The sequence below is a fragment of the Etheostoma cragini genome, chromosome 14 (genome assembly GCF_013103735.1).
Source record: "Etheostoma cragini isolate CJK2018 chromosome 14, CSU_Ecrag_1.0, whole genome shotgun sequence".
NCBI classification, from domain to species: Eukaryota; Metazoa; Chordata; class Actinopteri; order Perciformes; family Percidae; genus Etheostoma; species Etheostoma cragini.
This window is the reverse complement of record NC_048420.1, coordinates 13,772,285-13,789,434: the sequence shown is the minus strand read 5'-3', so window position 1 is coordinate 13,789,434 and position 17,150 is coordinate 13,772,285. Positions and strand designations below refer to the sequence as shown.

General features: G+C 40.8%; 1 protein-coding gene across 2 annotated transcripts in view; it reads left to right on the top strand.

Annotated features, from left to right (window-relative positions):
- pag1 (phosphoprotein membrane anchor with glycosphingolipid microdomains 1) overlaps nt 1-16,663 on the top strand; it is a 48,937-nt gene extending 32,274 nt beyond the window's left edge. The window contains exons 2-10 of one of the 2 annotated variants that reach the window (XM_034891147.1): nt 1,172-1,207; nt 1,810-1,846; nt 2,571-2,802; nt 3,867-3,909; nt 7,112-7,202; nt 7,538-7,707; nt 7,982-8,413; nt 13,371-13,430; nt 13,737-16,663. In XM_034891147.1, the coding sequence (XP_034747038.1) occupies nt 2,615-2,802; nt 3,867-3,909; nt 7,112-7,202; nt 7,538-7,707; nt 7,982-8,413; nt 13,371-13,430; nt 13,737-14,099 (1,347 nt within the window). In that variant the 5' untranslated portion in view covers nt 1,172-1,207; nt 1,810-1,846; nt 2,571-2,614 and the 3' untranslated portion in view covers nt 14,100-16,663. The remainder of the gene's footprint in view (nt 1-1,171; nt 1,208-1,809; nt 1,847-2,570; nt 2,803-3,866; nt 3,910-7,111; nt 7,203-7,537; nt 7,708-7,981; nt 8,414-13,370; nt 13,431-13,736) is intronic. The other variant, XM_034891146.1, reaches the window with a different exon arrangement.
- Nucleotides 16,664-17,150: the final 487 nt, after the last annotated feature.

The following is a 17,150-nucleotide window of genomic DNA, read 5'->3' as shown; positions in this document are numbered from 1 at the left end:
TCTAGAGAGAGACTGGATTAGTGTCTATCCGTTATCTCCTCTGTCACTGATTTAAAAAAAAAAAAAACATAGTACCCTGCATTGTTGTTGTTTGCTTTTTTCCAAGTCTTATTCCATCCACATCATGAATACACTTTACTCATCTTACTATAACCTAACTAGTATTAAGCAACACGCTTTTAAACAGTCAAATATCACGCCACTTAGTTTCCCAAGATGGCGCAGCAACAACGCAGGAGTTTCAGTTTTGCTGGGTAGATCTGACAGGAATTCAGACGAACCAAAGATAGAAATCTATTAGGTTAGGCTACTGCATATTGCAGCAGAGTTAATCCCACACATAGACCTATCATAGCCTTAACCTCCCCTTGTCTCCAAGGTTAAAAAATTACACTGTGTAGTTTCACAATTAGTAAATTAATAATGAAAAACAATTCCAAAATGAAATGCCTCGCAAATCTTTCGACTCGAATTACGAATCCCACTATGGCCACGCCAATACCCACCATTCAACAGCATTCACACAATACTATTGGCCAGGCATCCTTGTTTACATGTACAGGACCTATCACCTGACCATTCCCCTAACCCTATGTCAAGGTGAGAGGCCTAACCCCAACCAATTGAGCTGCTTCGTAGGGTGGGACATGGCGTTGCCATAGTTGGATTTGTAATTATGCTTCCCGCTCCCGTTGATTTCAATGCTCTATCTGTCCCTATCACGTGACCCGCTGAAAATGATCACCCTCTAGTGTCCATTATGTCAAACAGTTTGGGGAATACAGACAGTATCATGTGTTATATGAGAAAATTGAGAGATGTCATTGGGTTGTTATCCTCTCAGTTACATGGGCCGACTGCTCAATAAAGTAGACATCGTGTGTGTATGTAGGAGGGTATTAAAGACACTCTCCATGGCTGTGTGTGTGTGTGTGTGTGTGTGTGGGGGGGGGGGGTCGACTCTGAGAGGCTGCAGACATGTTGTTGTCCAATATGTATTTGATATGGGTTTTAAAAAGACAAACATACACCAGGTCCCTTGCGGCTCTCCCACACACTTAGACACTTGTTCATGCATCCTCAGACTCACAACAACACCCTCCGAGGGTAATTTTCAGCTTCCACCAAGCAGTAATCCTCCCCCTTCTCAGTTTTATCTGCTCTCTTCCAGGCGAGGCCAACCTGACTAATCATCCAACGTGTCAAGGTGAGGTTGTGTTCGCCTCTCACCAGATACACTCACACTGATAGCAACATGAGCCGCAGAGAATTTTTCATTTGGGGGAAAAACAAGCTGGCATTTTAACAAACACAGGAATTCCTCAGCGTCCTTTTTGAAGAAGAAGTTAAAATTGGCTTCTGCAGTTCTTTCTGATTCGCCACAAAACTTCCTTGCCGCTAGAAGCCACGGAGCGCTTCCCCAACTCCCACCTTCCCCAGTCGCATTAGCATAGGGCAGCAGAGAGTCACAATGGAGTATTTCACTACACACACACACTGCACCAGACAGGGAGATCGGCTAGTGCACACGCCAGAAAAGAGTAGAGAAAAGATAGATTGTCACTTTTTTTTTGTCTCGTCAGCTAATTGAAAGGAGAAACCCATGAAAAAGAGGGGACATAGAAAGACACTCACTGTCTTTCACTGTCAATCATCCTGCATTACACCTTCTGCCTTTGATCATTCTTTCACTCCTGCTCCCTTGTTGTCTGCCCCCATCTCTATCATACACTGCGGTGCCAGATGTCAATTACTTGCACACACAGTGGAGAAATCACTCCGCCTTTTTTTGTTTGGAGATTTTTTAAGACACACAAGCTCATCCCTGCCGCTGCATCCCTATGATGTGAGTCACCCGCAACACCACACACCTTCATAAATCACCTGTGATAACATCAGGGGTTCCATCGACTCAGTGAGACCTAACTTTGGATGTTAGACAGAGACGTGATTAGGTTTCTTATGCTGTGCGCAGAGCCCAGACACCAGTTGTGGTAGCTCTGGTGTGAGGGCCACTGCAGCAGACTGAGGCTGATCACTGCATGCACTGCAGTCTCTCTTTGCTCTGTGCTGCCACCTGCTGGCCATGTCTGCCAATAGGATATACTGTAGAGCTGCTGGTTACTAGTTGATTTGACCTTACTATAAACCCCTTGGTCTTTACCTGTATACTTTGAAAGAGTAAACTGGTAAAAATGGTCAGTCAAAAAAGGTTGTAGTTTTAACTGGCCATGGTCAGGTAGAGATTTTACTTATTGTTGTTTCATAATAAAATCGGTGGATGATTGATGCAATTTCCTGAATGAAGCAGCTGCACCCCAATCAAGTCCATCCAGTTTATTTACTTGACAAATAACAGACAAGACAAGACACCGTTGCACAGTTTGATGAATTGTTTTAGTATTCACGGAAGGTGTTACAACCAGATTAATTTGCTCGAAACTTTCTCTTTCGAAAGAAGAAATTATCAAACAAGTAAAGCATTCCCGGTCAACTATTTAGTTTTCTTTGCAAAGCATTGAAAGACAAATTTCATTTTTTCTGTTTTTATCTTTCCTCTATTTCTCCAGCCGGTACCTGTCCGATGTCCTTCCCCCCCACAGTGTGATGCGTTATGGCTCCGGTGCTGAGTGGAGTGTGGTGGGGGCCCGAGGCGGGTGTCGTCGGGTCAGGGGCGGCAGCGGCTACAGGGGTGGCGTCGTGGCTGGGCGGTGGGCAGCTGGTCCTGGTCGCCACCCTCAGCATCCTCGTCGCCCTGCTGCTGGTCTCTGTGCTGCTGCTGCTGTGTGCTAGCTGCCAGGGGTGAGCACCATCTCGCACACAGACACACAGAAACACTCACGTATTTAGAAAATATCAGAAAGCGCTGACTGGTTTCACCTACAGTCCGCTATCTAGTCTTCCTGGTAAACGGTCGTTGTGCATTGTAGTGTTGAAAGTAGCACAACTAATTGAGGGGGGATTTTTTAGCCACTGTAATAATGGTTGCAGTCACAATGATGAGTAATGGATTTATTGCAACAATAGTGGATGAGTAAGTGTGCTGTCAAAAGGGGTTAGCATGTAGAAATTGTCAACCTGATCTCACCGATTTCTGTGAAATGAACACAGCCCTTTGACTCAAAATCTTTAGCAGTTTCACAGAATCGCCGAAAAGTCTGCGATGGGCCCTCAGGGAGAATTCCGTGAAATGAACTCGTCCCCTTAAGTTAAGGAAAAGGTCGTGGGTGGGCCGGACAACAACAGGTTGCGTTTAAGAAAAGAGAACAGTGACGGTTCGGTTTAGGAGCCGTGACAAGCGGGACAAGATTCCCGGTCTCCTGGGTGAAAGTCCTGTGTTGTTTGACTCCTTCACCACCCCGGCCAACCTCCCAACGCAGATTTTCAGGCTTTCATACTACTCGCTACCGTTGTCTCTCTTAATGCTTCTTCTCTATGACTTTAAATTGGCATTGGTTTCTGTGGTGGCCAATTTGGCTTAAAGAAGTCAGCGCAAAGAAGGCAGAAACCAGGAGACAACCCTGTGCTATCCAGCTTTTAAATAAATTACATTTTGTTTGAAAAGCCAATAGCTAATGGAATAAAAGAGCTTGTATACCTGGGTGGATTTGAACCCTTGAACGTATAAACTAGCAGTTTATCCTCATAATTAAGAGCCAAAACAATGAAAAACACCCAGGCCTGTACTTGTTCCGAAGAGAGAAACAGCTTCATTGTCTTTTAGATTCACACAAGATTCTAACTAGGATGCCGACACCACACATAACAATATTAGTGCTGCCTGGGGTCCTGTGTGTTCTGTAATCATCCACCTTCAATCCCTCACCTTTTAACCCTCTTGTCTCTCCATTCCTCTTTCTTTCTAGGCAGAAGAAGGCGGTCAATGGACATGAGAACCTCATGAATGGAGTGAGTTGGACTTCAGGCTCATTCCTTCAGTAGTACGTGCATGAAGTGCACTGTTAAAGAAGTAGCTTGATATTTTGATAAATAAGCTTTTTTGCTGTCTGGTTTCCAGGCAGCGTGTTTTTTTTTTTTTTTGCATGATGTTAGGGGAAGACTCATCCCCGATTGGCTCGCCCTGGCACTCTTACACTACCCATCACCAAATCCCACTTCTCTTGCCTAACCCTAACCAACCCAAGCAGAGCAGGCAACAAGTACTAGCCATTCAGGGATTAGTTCCCTAATGAATATTCACAAGTCTTCCCCTACCATCCTCCAGGCAGCCGGCAGAGACTCTAAGGAATGTCCCAACATGTCAAGCTATTCCTTTAAGGGAAAACCAAAGGCAATGTTTGGATTTCCTGTCCCTTAGAATTCATTTAAAGTTCTGCTTCTTATGTTTTAGTTGTTTTTTTCATGTGAGATGTGGGGGGGGGAACAGCTGTGTATTTTGAGTCAGCTTGTCACAGTGCGTCAGCCAGATTATTAATTACATGTGTGTGAACATTCACACACAAACATACAGTACACTTTCCTACACAGTCTCTCACATTATGCAAACAATCATTTGTAACCATACATGTTTTGTTAAAGATTAGGTAAAGGTTCAATAACATCTTGGGATTCTGGGAAAGTCAAGAAACTCTAGAAGTGAAAGATCAATAATTAAATCTAATCGCTGGAAAATAAATATTTTATAATATTTACTAAGATCCATTCTTTCTCTTAAACCACAGACACACAAGCACACACATTCACATACAATCCTCATTAGACCCAGCGGTGCGTGAGTGGCATGTCTCTGTAATCAGGTAGTGTACCCACTGGTAAATGAGGCTGTAGATGAGGCTTCCACATAAGGCACATGCGCACACACTGCACGACTTCCATCACACTGACACCGAAAAACATTCCAAACAAAGCCTCCCTACACACAGCTGATTGACAGCATCCAGTTGTTCATTAGATTGTTTCCTAATTGTGGCGAAGGGGTTACTCCTGCTAAGACAGCACATGTGAGAAATTCTATTCTCAATGAAACAACAAGACAAAGGGCACACAAATCTAAAATAAAAATGAATTAGAGGTACTGAACTAGAATTGACATTCGCCCTTTCAATGAATGCACTGCATGCATGTCCTCTTGATAGTCCAACTCCCATAATACTAATGCTTCAGTAACCAAGCAACATTTAAGTGTGACAAATGCCAGTCTTTCACAGTCTAAGTGACATCCACTTACTCTCTTATCCTGTCACTCCCTCTGGGGCTGTGTGGCTGTGTGTGTGTGTGTGTGTGTGTGTGTGTGTGTGTGTGTGTGTGTGTGTGTGTGTGTGTGTGTGTGTGTGTGTGTGTGTGTGTGTGTGTGTGTGTGTGTGTGTGTGTGTGTGTGTGTGTGTGTGTGTGTGTGTGTGTGTGTGCGGGTGACTCTCTCCAGACCCTATGGGCTTTTCTGGGCACATACACATCCCTCAGAGCCCTTTTACATTTGATGGATATCTTCACTGTAATCCACTATTGCTGGGTGGTTAGATTGCGTCAGGAGGGTCCCATTTAAATGACGGACCTCGTCACACACAGCCCGCTAGGTTGAATGGGGATCTTTGTCTTTGTGAATGAGTAGGTTGGCTCTCCTTGGTCACCTGCAATCCTCTGACTGTCTTCCCTGCAGCTGAGCTCTCTCCCTTGCCCCCCACGTTTGATAACATTTCTCACCTAATTGTTAAAATATGTCTTTCATTCAGACTTATTAAAACACCACAACTCATGTGTTTTGTGAGGACTGTGTGCGAGACATTTAAGATTTCAATAAATGATCTTTGTTTATTAATTGCTCTACCATGAGGACCCTTATCAGGATTTGGATGTGGAATAAAAATAAAAATGAAAAAAAAAATAAAACTTGAATGACAATGAGACTAGGATATCTTCATCTTGTACATATTTCCCTCCTTGGACACTAAAATAAAACAATGAAACAACAATAGAAGAGATATTTGGGTCATAAAATAGTTAAAAGATTACATCATAGACCCCCATAGTTTTGAGAGTAATTGACCACTAGGTGGGGTTGTGGAGCTTCTTTTATACTACATCTTGCTCACACAGAGGAGACAACTGACCTAAACAAAGAGAATCTTGACTTGAAGCAATTAATATGTTTTTACAGTTTTTCTAAGCTCTGACTGAGCGACATCTTTGCCTAGGGAAACAAGACAGTTTATGTATGCAGGTTAAAGACCATGTTGATAAATCATGCCTCAACGCGGCGGGTGCTTGCCATGCGTAGTGTTGGTTGGTCTAGTTTCTTTTCAGCTCACTCGTGATTTTGCAACCATGGGATGTAGCAAATAGGGAAACTGCCTTCCACTGGAGCACATGGTTTAAAGACTTAATGTAAGAAAATGTAATAAAATCTGTCCTTGTGCAAGACTAAATCTGTCGGCTGCATGGTTGTTTGTCCTGTAGCAGAGCTTTGACTTTCCCTGCCAAGGGAAAAGAAATGGAAAATAAAGTATCATCTGTGATTTTCATTTTTATAAAAATATATATTAATTATTATATTAAATATATAAGTGCATGGTTTTTAGTAGGCCTTTTAATGAAAGAGGGATGTCATAAACCCAAATATGACCAACTGAGAATAAACAGAATTGGATCTTCATTATTTTCGCAGAAATTGTTTTCTCTATCTATCTATCTCTCTACCTATCTATCTATCTAGCTATCTATCTATCTATCTATCTATCTACATGTCTTTTGATGGTGGGTAAAAATACATTACATATAATTAAGCATACTGAGAATGAGCTTAAAGTAATTAGCAATGCAATTGGAAAAGCTAAGAAAAGCAGAGATAAAAAGCAGGTGAGCGTTAAAATTATCTGTAAAAATGACAGTTACCCAAAATCCTGAAGATCAAAAAATAATTGTCCATACACATCCAATCTGCTGACAGTGGCTTTTGTGATGCACAGAGGTGTGAAAGTCATCTGCCCTGTGCAAGCTGACGAGTACAGATTTATTTCTGTTCCCTTTAGAAATTACATTTTCTTTGGTGTGCCGTGTAATTGAATTAACCTCTAAGACTGGATTTTTTTTTGTGGTCATAATCGAGTTGTTCTGCCAGCCAACAGTGACAAACATCTTGTCCTTTGTTGTGCAGATGTCAGAGACGATTAGTCAATCAGCAGACAGTCCAACGACGGACGTGGCCGCCAGCAGCTCTCACAATGGTCCTCTAACCAGCGGTACAAGTAAGATAGTTAGCTTTGGCTTTAGCTTAGCATCTATTTTACTGATATTAGATTAACTGGTGCCCCTTATAAGCATCGTTAGCTGGAGATATGCAACAGCTTTGTTGAATTTCAGCTTTGGTTTGTTTTAAACCTCAGCTGTTTTTTTATGGCCATATCTATATGATGTTCTTAGTCATCATCACCTGGGTGGGTACTTAATATCAGTAACAGAAAACACATTGAAAATCATCAAACTAGAGTTTTTTTTCACTTGCCCTGACTCTCTCTCTCTCTCTCTCTCTCTCTCTCTCTCTCTCTCTCTCTCTCTCTCGCTCTTTTCTATGCACCACCAGTTCTCACAGACACACAGGATACCAGTCCCCATCCGTCAGAGGAGATGCTCTCCAGCCAATCAGAGCTGAGGTCCTCCAAGTGTCCTCAGGACCGTGAGCTTCCTAGCATTCCTCCCAACAACGGCCATATTGGGGATAGACCCCCAGCCTCAGGAGACAGCACCTATGAGGTCAATGTTTAAAGTCGCCTCAACATAGCCGAATCAGGTTTTTACTTGAATTGAGCTTGAATGTGGCTGTTACAGGAGATTAAGGCTTTGATTATTTGGCATTTTATTGGGCTTGTGATTGTTCTTTTTATTGATTAAGCTCAAAATAGGACAAATAGGACATTTCCACAAGAGGATGATATTACTGGTATTGATTCAGTTCACTGTAGTATTAAATGTATTTTGTGAATTTACATGCATATGAAAGAACACAATATATGTATCTGATATCCAGGTGGTGAAGGAAATTGCAGTGGCATCACGTGACGTCAGCGTCGAAGACTCCCTGTACGAGACCGTCAAGGAACTCAAAGACCAGCCCGCACAGCTTGGCCTCCCAAACGGTACCATCCATGTGAGCCCGGATGAACCTCCCCATCATCCCCCTGCACTTCTCAACGGCCACCTCAGCCCCTGCACACCTGAGCGGGGCCCTCTGTTTGCAGGGGTGGAGTATGCCTCAGTCGACCTGAATAAGAAGAGCCGTCACAGCGCTGACATGGAAGCCAAAAGGCGCTCTAATAATGCCAGCGTTACCTCCCACAAGCCTCTGGAGGAACCAGAGGAAGACTTACCTCCGCCGGTACCAGAGAAGGTTCTGGATGAAAATGATAACACGCCAGTGATGATAAATGGGCTGGCTGGGGCTGGTCTGCACAATGGAGAGGTGAGAAGTGCGTACGTACGTACGTGCGTGTGTGTGTGTGTGGTCGGTCTTAACTTGGGGTGGGAATTAGCAGAGGATCCACACTAAATTATTATCATGATACTTATTCAAATTATGTCCCCAAAGGTCTGTTTTATCTATAAAAAAGTAAAAAAATTAAATATTATTTCCATTTTTTGTGTGTGGACTAAAAAAGCAATACATTTTAATAATCTAGTACCAAAACCCAAAGTCTTAACACCTGTACAATTTAGTCGACCAACATTTGTGTAGCACAGCTTTATTCCAAATTCAATAGAACAGAGAAGCCCTTTTTTGAAAGAGCAATGCGGAAGCAGAAAACTAAATTCATTTCCAAAACAAGTCTATCTTTTTTTTTTTTTTTTTTTTACTTTTAATGAAATCAAACAGAAATGTTCTCCCATCGTCTGAAAATCGATACTGGAGTAACCTACTTCCTTGTTCAGCTGCTGCAATGAATATGCAGAGGAGGATAAATGACTGCACAAAATCATATGAGAATTGTTTGGTGGTTATTTGTTTGTGCTTTAGAAGGTAATTACTGTGAAACAATCATAAAGTAAGCTTTATTTATCTCTCCCTACTGTACAATGACAGATTCAAGAAGCTACAAAACATTAGTTCTGCTGATAAACAGATGGAAGGGAGTATGTGATGTTAGCTGTTCACTGAATATGACTTGAAAGCCCCGCCCCTTTCTAGCACTGAAGGATATTGTTATGTATTGCTCCTTGGTTGACCAAGGTTGTACCTGAATCGTCATGACCAGGGATATGCCCACGTTGACAGGCTTGGTTTCAATTTCCGAAAGAGTGGTTGAACATTGGTTAGATAACCAGGTCACTGGTGTGAACGAGGTACATAAAGAGAGGAAATGGTGTACCAGTGAAGGAAGAAGAGAAGAATGAAAATGGGAGCAGGAGTGGAAAGAGAGTATTAGACGAAATAGAGATGGGGGGAGATTGACTCAAAAAGAGCTGAGAGACCCCAGAAGCACAAAGGTTGGTAGAGAGAGAAAAAAAATCTCAAGAGAGACAGGCAAGAAAGATAGAGAGAAATACATAACAATAACAAAAAAGAACATACAAATGAAGCCATCTGTAGTAGTGAGGAGGGAAGAGAAAAGATAGAAGGATTTAAAAGAAGAAACGTAGTTGGATAGGGAAGTACAGGTAAGAGATAGAGATGTAAAGGAGACAAGAGGTAAGAACAATGAAAAGAAAAGTGGTGGAGAGGTGAGAAGAAAGGCGGTTCAATGTCATGTGCCGCATTGAACGGAGCACAGCTGCTGCTGTTGCTGCTGCTCTCAACATGCTGCCGTCCACATGCGGAGATCCATCAGAGATAGAGAGAGACAAACAAAGCAACAACACAAATGCACTAACACACTCCCACAGCTTCAAAAGAATTGCATCAGACTGTTAGAAGCTGTCAAGTCAATCTGCCACAAAGCTGCATGTGGCAGATTCTCTTTTAACACTTTTCCTCTTTGTTTATATTGACCTTCTTCCCCATTACTTCCCCTTCTCTTATTTTAAAGGATCATTTTCATTTTATATGACTGGTGCATCTCTAAGGGTGGCAATGTTGGTAGGTCTGTTGCTCCACCACTCTGGTCCACACTGAAGAATCTCTACAACCATTGGATGGATTGCTGTCGAGTTCAGTGCAGACATCCATGATGCCCAGAGGACAAATCCTTACGGCTTGGTTCATCCCTTGACTTTTTCTTCAGCGCTACCATAAAATATCTCAACAACTATTCGATAGATTGCCATGAATTTCGGCTAAATTGGCTATATCCAATTAGGATTCATTTTTTAAATCTCAAAATCTCCAATGTGTTAGTTTATGACCAAATACCTATTACACTATTGACCTTCCCGTCAGCCTCAGCAGTAGTGTAGCTTTTTGGTGCTAACTAGGGGAACTTGGCACACTGAACAAAATGGTGACATTCGTAAACATTTATCCGCTTAACATTAGCATGTTACCATTGTCATTGTGAGCATGTTAGCATGCTGTGATTAGCATTTAGCTGTGCCCAAGTGCAGCCTCACAGAGCTGCGAGCGTTACAGTCAACTGATTTAACTTTGACTTAGTGTACTTGCCGTATTGGCAATGAGAAATTATTACTAAAAGTTCAGGTGTAACTCTCACTTTTGCTTTTGCCTTCAAATTAATTGATTTAAACAATTGGGTTAATTGTAATCTTCTTCCTATTAGGATGGACTTACCATAAATGATAAAAAATGACTTATAATAAATCAGAACTATCCTTAGGATATTTTTCTTATCTCCTTGGTTCTCTTTTCCTCTATTCATCTCTTCCCCCTTTACTCATTTATCTTATCTTTTTGTAGTCGCATATCTCTATTCTCTCTGCTCTTGTAACCAATTAGTTAATCACTGCTGCTCAGTTGAACAGCAGGTGAGTCAAGCCTCATCTGACCCCCATATCTATGACAAAACCTTGATCTACTGAGCCACACAATACACAATCAAAATGTACTTGTTTATAGACACACCCACATGTACCTTGTACCATGTCTAGTCAGCATTCATTTTGTTATTTCTCCCCATCCCCCCACATTATACACACACACGCACACACACACACTATTACATGCTATACTACATATATTCAGCTACACATTAGGTTTACCCTGAATGTTCCTGGCTCACTGTGGTTTATGCCAGTGCATGACCAGGAGCTGTGGGTGTTCTGTCTTGTCAGTTTGTGTGTGTGTGTGTGTGTGTGTGTGTGTGTGTGTGTGTGTGTGTGTGTGTGCCTAGTGAGTGCCAGCTGGCCACTTTCACTATGGCAGTTAGTCTGGCTTCATGATGGATGATATGGGTTATAGAAACTCTCTATCTGTCTCTGTCACACTCACACACACACACACTGGACAGATGCTTGGGTGCCTGCATGCAAATCTCTGAGACGAATCTTCTCAGGTAGAGGCTCGGTAAATGCTGCTCATATAAGGCAGGGTTTCCCACATATGCACATTTTTCCACATGTACACCTGGTTTCTGGTTAAACATTCACTGCAGACCCACAATATTTGTGACCTTTCATTCACAGACTCTATGATCCTGTGCAGTTGTACAGTTATTGAACCATAATAAACAGCAGCAACACTTAAACTGTTGAGCTGCTTATCGCCAAAGGGAATCACTATTGTTAGTTGAGGATTTGAGTTTGTAATATGTGTGTTTGTAAGTGTGATATAGGTCATAATGTGACATGGTGTTATTAGTGTGGTGTGTGTGTGTGTGTATCTTCATCTTTGTGTACTACATGCAAGACAGTGAATGCAGATAATCTGAGTTGATGTATTTATTCATACTGTTATGTATGTGTGTGTCAACATGCACGTCAGCATGATTGACAGATTGACACCTGAGTCATCCATCTTCAGAGGCCGCTGTAATCAGCTTACTTTCATACTCTCATGTCCTCCATGTCATTGTGTCTCCTGCATTCACTTAAACATATTCCCATAATCCTGTCTCATGTACACACATACGTCTCGATGTGTAATTACACAATACCCGACATACACTGTTAAAGGACTCTATATTAATTGAATATGCATGAAAAAAGGTTTTAAGTCTCAATTTAATGCCCATATGCATCAAACTCTGGTTAAATACATTTCTGACTCTGACTACCTAAATGAAAATTCCACTTTAATTTGCAGAGATACTTGAGCCAAGAACAAGCAGGCCACAAATTAGATGAACAAATATTGTGAGACACACTCAGAGGTCCAGTCACTGGGTCATGTCACCTGAGTCCATGTTTCATACGAGACTCCTCCGGGGCACTCTGCCTAATTGGTTGGCTAATTGCAGGGAAATAAACAAAGACATCTACTGCATTATGGAGTGTTGAATCTATAAAAGTACTCATGTCTCCAATCGTGCGCTATCCATAACGGAGAAACTTATATCTGTATCATGACACACGCAGTAGGAGAGGATGCTTTGGTGTATGATCTCTGTGCACATCTCAGTTTTTTTATTCAGTACATAAGAGCGTAGCTTGTGTGGCAATGTGGCCTTGACAAGCACAACGTATTGTGCCTCAACAAGTGAAAAGCTTTCCCATTTTTTTCCGAACACATCATCATTAACCTTGGTACATTCAGCTAAGGACTTAGCAAATCGGAATTTATTCCCCGGATTGAATCAGAAAAGGAACAAAATAAATTGCAAGGTATGAAGTATTTAGTCAAAAGTAGCAGGGATATTGTGGTTCTTGTTAGATTCTTGGGGTGTTTAGTGCCGTTGTCAGATATGCTTTGATGATTAATGGCTCCCTCATCGATCATAAGGCAAAGTAGACAGAGGCTGTGCACAAAAACATCACTCACTGTCACTGAGTGTATATACTTTTACTCAATAATTTTCTTAATGAACGAGTGCTTATATACAACATTAACTTCATATGTATCCCAGCTAAAACAGTAGATGCAGAGCTTGTTAGCTTAGTTCACTTTATTGATTGGTTACCAAGCGCTTTTTCAAGGCATTCAAAGTGATTTTCCACTATTGTTTTTGAGAATTTTTCAATAGATGGCAGCATGTTTCAAAGATGCAGATCAATAGAAAAACTTCTATTTATTTAACTAACTAACTAACTAACTATGTCAATTGAATTCCTTTAAAGTTGTTTGGAACAGATCTATTGCTATACTAAGTTTCAAATAGTACGAGAAAGTGATTAAATTCCAGGGATTGCATCTTTCATTTTTTATAACCTAAATCTTAAAAATAAAAATGTGGGACAACCCCTGCAATGTTTCAAACAGCTACTTGGAGTAGAAGTAAGCATCCGCTTTGTAGTTTTAAATGTCGGATTCTGTGCTCAGTCTTTTACACACTGAACCATATCTTAATTTATCTTTTTGTTCTTTTCTCCTCCAGTTACACTCCCCTCTGTCTCCAGAAACGGGGTCCGACAACCACATTCTGTCAGACAATGAGGTAAGTGTGTGTTAAACTCCCTTATTCCCCAAACTGCTGTCTCCTCTCCAGAGACAGCAGTACTTTATTCTGTGAATGCTGATGCTCCAAGCTCCAAAAGGATTTAAAAAAAAGAAACTGGTAAAAGACTGCATCAGACAATATGCTATGCGGGGGGGGGGGGGAAACCTACCAGGGGATCTTTTGATACAAATGCATCAGACAGTTTTTTTTGTGTTCACATTCCTTTAAACTCAATACATGTAGTTTATGACAATTTTATACCAAATAAGGTCAACTCACATGGGTTTCTTCTCTATCCTTCAGCTAGCAATGTACTCTACAGTCAACAAAACAAACTGTGACGATGCTCTGAACGAGGACGACAAAGAGCACGACTACAGCAGCATTGCAGAGATCAAAGGTCTCGTCCCGGCCTCTTCCTCCAGTGACCTCTATGCCACCGTCCGAGATATCTACGCCCAGCCGGACAAGCCCCAGCCGGACGGAGACCCCAACTTGGACAGCACGGATCACTGCTACGAAACCATCCGCATCCCAAAGACTGGTAGCTCGGATGAAGACCACAGGGCTGGGCCGGGGGCAGATGGGTCAGACGCTGCCAAGACAGAGCCTGACTATGAGAGTGTCGGAGAGTTAGGTCTGAGCCGGGAAACATCCCGACTCTAACTTTTTTCCCGTCGTCGTCTTTATCTGTAGCGGGTTGGGAGAAGCCTCCTTTCTTAACATCTGACAGACGCCACTGTAGTGCTGTGAACCTGCTACCAAGCATGCTTTTCGTGCATGACTTGGGGAAAATGGCACACCACAGCATCCATCATCAATGCATGAGTGTCCTCTTTATGGCTTGGGTACGGTTTTATCATATCTTAACATTTAATTTATCAACCACAGTGATTGTCATTGGTACTGGTTGGCCTAGTACAAACGGAACTGTAGTACCTCAGTTATTGGGCATTAATCGTGGATGAGTGCACATTGAATCATTGTTAAATTCCTCTTTTGTCTTTTTTTGACAGTGCGTATCATGGACACATTTAACAACACTTGATTGTTGAAAATGATCAAATAAATGAAGCATCTAAAAAAATAAAAAAAAAATAGGGTTAGCTCGGTACACGATCTGTGCCTGTGATATAAAAAGATACTAAGAATTCCGTGCCATAATGATGAAATACATGCACTTAACCATACATATGAAGGAAACCTTGTTTGTATGCCCCTTCTGCAGCTGCGAGTGACTTTCTAGCTTCTTTTAGGTGACTCAGTGTCATGTTTTATTGAGGTGCCAGATGGTGTATTTCAAGCTATTTTTTGTCAGGTTTGGCAGCACCTCCACTGAGGATTCTCTGCTTGAAATTCCTGTGAATAGGTTCTAGGCACATAAAGCAAAAGATGGTCTTATTTTTGGCCAAATGGTTAGTTGAAACAATTGGATAGATTACGCAACCAAATAGAAATGAGGACTTTTTGACTACTACACACATACATATATTTTTTTAGACTATTCACTGCAACCAAGCCAAGAGACAAAGGAAGGAATGTGGTTTCACACAAGCTTAAGGTCACATCAAATTTAGTTTGACATTTTACAGTCCATATCAACATTATTTTGTGAAATTCATATTTATTTGAAGATGCATATTGTTGTGTAATTGTGAATGTTACGAGTATGAGTGAAAGAAGAGTTAATAGGGTTTTCTAGAAGTTTCTAGCATTTGTATTAAGATATTAAATGAAATTGAGTTGAGAAGTAAAGGTACGCTTTCCCCTGACTTTTTTTGACAGAATACATTGTTTAAAAAAAAAACTAAAACATGATGAGAATATATTTTCCGTTTTGTCATTTTGCATGGGTCAAAACAAATTCAAAAGAGGTGTAATGTGAGAAAAATTACACAAACTTGCATTATTAATACAAATCTATTGATTATTTATACATATATATTTGGTTGTCATGCTTTTTTGAGCATAGGCTACTCTTGGTACAGTATACAGTCTTTAGTTGGCATCCCGGATGAATTTTAAAGCACAAGGTTTAATATCATGGTACTGCATTTATATATTGCTTATCCAGCTACATATCTGCACAATTTGAATATCTAATGCTTTTTAACGTACTTGTAGCACTGAAGAAAACCATATCTGTCTGTTTGTAGCTTGTACTGACGTCGGCCAGCCAAGGCTTGTATATACTTGAAGCACTATTTTAACCAACTGTTTCTTGCTGGAAGTTTTATGTAAGCTTTATATTATTTGTACAATGAGTGGTATCATTTTAAAACCTGTCTGTTAAGAGCACTGATGTATGTCTGCCTTGTTTGAAAGAAAACAAAAAACATGTTGTCATATAGCTTTTGAGTTCTGAGAAGAAGTAACCAATCAAATGTCAGAAATATGGTACAATGTTTTGGTACATGCATTTTAAGAAACCGTGAGTGTGGTACTTGTGTTTAAAAACATAAAAACAAAAAAAATGCTGAATGTGTCAATAATGTTTGATGTTATCAAGTGTAACAGGGCCAATGCTTTTTGCTGTAAATATCTTTTACGGTTACATTATCTCCAATCTTTGCAGAAAAGAATGTGTGTGTGTCATCTGTTTCCGCCCACATCAAAATATGACAGCTTATCCAGCCTTAACTCATGTTTCATTAGACTTCAGACATTTAAAATGATGTAAGTTCTCCCAGCAATGCTACAGTGATAGAGGATTTAAATGCAATCCACAACCAGTAGTTTATGAGCATAAACTGGTAAATAAAGACAGTATTAACAAATTAATTTAAAAATCATTTCCAAAAAAATAAGCCGATAGTTCCTACCAAGTGATGTGGATGTGGAACAGGCTGGTGCCATTATTTGGATATAATGGTATTCACAGAATGCTATAAATGACCTCTTTGGAAATTATCTGTCAAAGGGAGTGTTTTAGTGCCAAATCTAATCAGGACTCCCCCCCCCCCCCTAACATGCACACAACCGCACACACACTCAGGGAATTGGGGTTTGGTGGAGGTAGGGAAATGCTCCCTTGCTGCCTCTCCTTCAACTCCACTCCCGTAACGAGACCATTTGTTCACCCTACAACAAGCAGACAATTCTATGGTGACACCGGCCTTTGAACACAGGGCAAAGCCTGTTTTGGAAGTTATGGTCACTCATCTCTGTCCTGTTTCCATTCTCTGCATGTAAATATTTTATGACATGAATTGTTCTATTAAAAATATATACATATATAATAAATTGTGCCATTGTGTCTTTGTATTCACTGGGGGCAGTGTAATTGTATAAAGATTATAAACTCCAAATCATTTTTTGACATTAATAAGACTTATTGTCTGCTGGCATGTCCTCTGCTAAACTTGATTTATCACTAATTGAACACTGATCTCTCTAATCCAAATAGACACGGTTATCAGACATCTTTCCTTCTCAGAAAGGAACTACTTGAGTCAAATTGGGAGATCACACTTTAGGTTTCTTATTTAGTACATAGTGCAGCTTACATGAGTGTTATAGCCACCTGTGAGAGCCGTAATGTGTGGTGTTGAAATAAAGAGCAGTAATACAGAACAGTAATAAAGAACAATATGGCTGCTGTCTTATTGTTGTCATTACATTCACAAAAACAAGATCAGTGCATTTAGTTATTTTCATTTTAGAACCAGATCTTAGTAATTTAGAAGTCCCATGGCACCTGAAAAGTAGGCTATATGC